Here is a 3,560-nt window from a genome sequence, read left to right on the forward strand (position 1 = left end):
CAGGGTGCCACCTTCAGTGCATTAAGGATTACATAAAATGCCTCCCATCTGGAAAGCAAACATACTACTTATCACTGGGCTCATCTGTCGTGCTAGTGGGGGGTAATATATATATATATATATATATATATATATATATATATATATGTATATATATATATATATATATGTATATATATATATATATATATATATATGTGTATATATATATATATATATATATATATATATATATAAACATATCTTAACTACTATAAAAACCTAAAGATGGGGAAAAGGGTTGGCAATAACAGGTTGAATCTTTGAAAACAACATATTGGATATAGAAAGTTTTGAAAGGGGCGGCCACTGACAGTCTTGTGGTGGCACACAATGATAAAAACTTTTTAAAAAAATAACTTCTGCAACTCAAAGCTCCTTCTCTCCTGTCTTGAAAACATTAAGCTTAAAGAATGGGGCCAACTTAAATAGGAGGCATAAGCACAGGTTCCCTGAGAATGAATATGTTCAGCAAACATAAGTCGTTTGTGAGATGTTTCAATAATTACACGTTCTTTATTATTATTACTATTATTATTAACTCTATTGGGTTCTTAGTGCAACTCTCAGGAGGAGTGCGGCAAATGTCACGGTCTGACAGCGGGGAATTGTCCCGTCAGGGCGTCGGTTACCAGAACCGCACACAATAAAAAACTTGTAAAAGCCCAACAGGGGTCAATACGACCCTGTCGGAACACAAACCGAGTAAAAACACTTTATGAACCTGTCTCTTGGAAAGGTTAGTCAACTGTTTCAAAAACTTATAATTTTGTAGCCCCACCTCTGACTCAATGAACCCAATAATATAAGGCACAGCGAGCTTTAAACACAGGATCCATACTGTGTTTATTTTTGGTGTGTCTCAGGGACTTTGTTACACATCAGCTGGGCCAGAGTTTAGAAAGGGGCAGTAGCCCAGGGCAACAACTTTTTTTAGGGGGGGAGAAAAGATTTTTCATTTGTCTTTCTTATGTTGTTTGTTTTATGAATGTGTGTGTTTTACAAACACTTTACTTTATATAAACCACAGGATATAAACAAAGTCATGAAAATCAAACAATACTGAAGTATTAGAAAATGTTGAAGTTATAGTACAGTTTTCTGGAACAATATGTAGCTATTGACCAGAATATATAAATGTATACCCACTAATGTATGCGGTCAGCAGATAGGGCACTAAAACTGGGGACCACGTCCTTCTAAATCTGGCCTTTAAAATTGATCTGACATTGTCTTTTAATCAGGATGAAGTTATTTCTATTTTTAAAAAGAAAAGAATACAAAAGTGTTCCAGGAGAAAAAGAACTCTATTTTAATATAGACGTGAGTAAATTTTTTTAAAATAGATCTATTGTAATTCGCATATGTGAAAGAAAGTTGTAGAGGGTATAGGGCACCAAACCTGCCCCCCTTCTACATCCGGCCCTGTTTGACCAGCGGGCCGGGGCACCAACCTGACCAGCCACTGTTTAAACAATTAGGGGGGGAAATACACCGTGGAAGTTCAGGCTCAACACTGGCAGCAGTTTCGGGACTTCAGCTGAGGTTAAATACACATTTTATTCACAAGTAAAAACGGTAACAGCAACCATTCAGGAAAACAGCAACTCTCCACTTCATTTCTTCCAGCAAGCTGTTGCGTTTATGGGCCTGGATGTGCCTGCACTTGTCTGGGCCTGTAGGCTGCCACTTTTAATTTTAGATTTTAAATGTTTTATCCGTTTTCAATCTGGCTCCTCGATGATATGTCACCAGAAAACATGAGAATAATGGTCTGCTGACATAAAACCTCCTGTGTAACATACTGTAATATTGTGTGTTTTGGAGGAACATGTTTGTTTTTTCTTTTTCTTTTTAAGCAAAAAGAAAAAAGAAAAAAAAAAGAAGAAGGAAAAAGAAAAAGTCAGTGATTGTCACAGCAGGGGCTGGGCTGGCTCCGGAGCGGCTATGTGTTTCTTGCCTCGGCGGGGAAAATGTCCTCGTAGGCGGGCGGCAGTTCGCTGGGGATCGGGTATGAGAATGGGAAGCAGTGGTTGAGCTCCGGGTCCCAGGGCCAGTATCCGGGCAGGTCGATGGACGGGTGGCCCCCGCGCTGCACCTCGGCCCCCGTCTCGTCCAGCACGCTGAACACCCCCAGGTTGATGTAAGACACCGGCTGGAGCCCCGCCGCCGAGCAGTCCCGCTCCTCGCTGAACACGATCGGCCCCCCGCTGCTCTGCCGCTGCCGCTGCCGCTGCCGGCTCCTAGAGAACTGCTCCGCCTTGTAGCGCTTGATGATGACCAGGTTGAGGAGCCCCAGCAGGCACTCCAAAGTGCTGAGGACGGTGGAGATGACCAGGGTCCGCTGGTACTCCCGCAGCTGCTGGCAGGCGGAGTTCACAAACACAGAGTGGAAGCAGTAGTGGGAAAATTTCCTCTCCACCAAAGAAGCCGTGTCCCCGTCCACGACCGCGCCGGAGAAGGCGGTGAGGACCCCCAGCAAGAAGACAACAACACCCAAGAGGAAGAAATTCCGACAGCCGGGCTTCCGCACGCAACAGACCATCGCCGAGCCCAGCAGCACCTGGCCGGTCCCCACCAGCAGCCCGGAGTAGAAAGCCCCGGCGGCGGCGCCGAGGTGGAAGTGCGCCTTCACCGTAGATCCCAGCGAGACGCATCTTAATCCAACGACAACTTCGCTCAGGGCGCACACGAAGAGGAGGGCGCTGGAGCACACGGTGCACAGTCCTTTCCCACTCAACTTCATTATAGCCCACCTCTGCCGCTCTCGACCCCTCTCCCCCCTTCTTCATCCTCCTTCCTGCTCTCCTCCGTCTCCTCTGGAAACACTCTCAGGCTGGGTCATCATCTGCCGGTGAGTCCTCCGGTTCAGAGCGGGCGAGCCTCGCCGCTGCGGCGTCTCTCGCGCATCCCCGCCGCTTTACAGGAATCCTATAAATAATTAATGGCAAAGCAGAGACGTCCCCCCCCCCATCCACCTCCTCCTCCACCACCTCTACCACCCTTCTCCCCTCCAACCCTCGTCGGAAATTATCGATAATCCAATGATCGCTGTATCCCAAACGTCCAGGCGCTCATCTGAACTAAAACTTCTCCACGGGTTTTCCAAGCAGGAGAGAGAAGTCTGGTCGGTGTGGACTGCCGAACCTGCCGGCTGGAATGCAGTGGGCTGTTTCTTTCTTTCTTTTTTCTTGTGACAGAAAGGGAGGAGATTATAGGGGGCGATCAATGACCAGGTGGCGTTCAAACTCTCTACACTGCAAAAAACCTAAATCATACCAAGTGCCTTTATGAAAATATCTAATTTTAGGAAGGTGACGACATGTAAAAGGCTTCTTGCCAGTATGACTCCTCAAGTTTATTGCTAAATGAAAATATTCCATCTCAAATTTAACAGGAATATAAATATTGTTTCACAAAATATTATAGCTTGTTTTCTTAACGTTGATATATTTTAAAGTACTAATTCCTGTGGCAGATTAGTTCACTTGTAATTTATTTCCTAGTACGTGAAAGAATTT

General features: G+C 45.1%; 1 protein-coding gene across 1 annotated transcript; it reads right to left on the reverse strand.

Moving 5' to 3' along the window:
* Positions 1-604: 604 nt before the first annotated feature.
* Positions 605-3,001, reverse strand: LOC122837224 (transmembrane protein 271-like). The gene has a single exon (XM_044127420.1). The coding sequence runs from the start codon at positions 2,783-2,785 to the stop codon at positions 1,985-1,987; it is 801 nt and encodes a 266-aa protein (XP_043983355.1). The 5' UTR covers positions 2,786-3,001; the 3' UTR covers positions 605-1,984.
* Positions 3,002-3,560: the final 559 nt, after the last annotated feature.

Source organism: Gambusia affinis, linkage group LG09 (assembly GCF_019740435.1).
Source record: "Gambusia affinis linkage group LG09, SWU_Gaff_1.0, whole genome shotgun sequence".
In the NCBI taxonomy this organism is placed as follows: Eukaryota; Metazoa; Chordata; class Actinopteri; order Cyprinodontiformes; family Poeciliidae; genus Gambusia; species Gambusia affinis.

Excerpts from the sequence above, each read along its gene's own strand:
- LOC122837224 (XM_044127420.1), bottom strand. The coding sequence starts at position 2,785 with ATGAAGTTGAGTGGGAAAGGACTGTGCACCGTGTGCTCCAGCGCCCTC.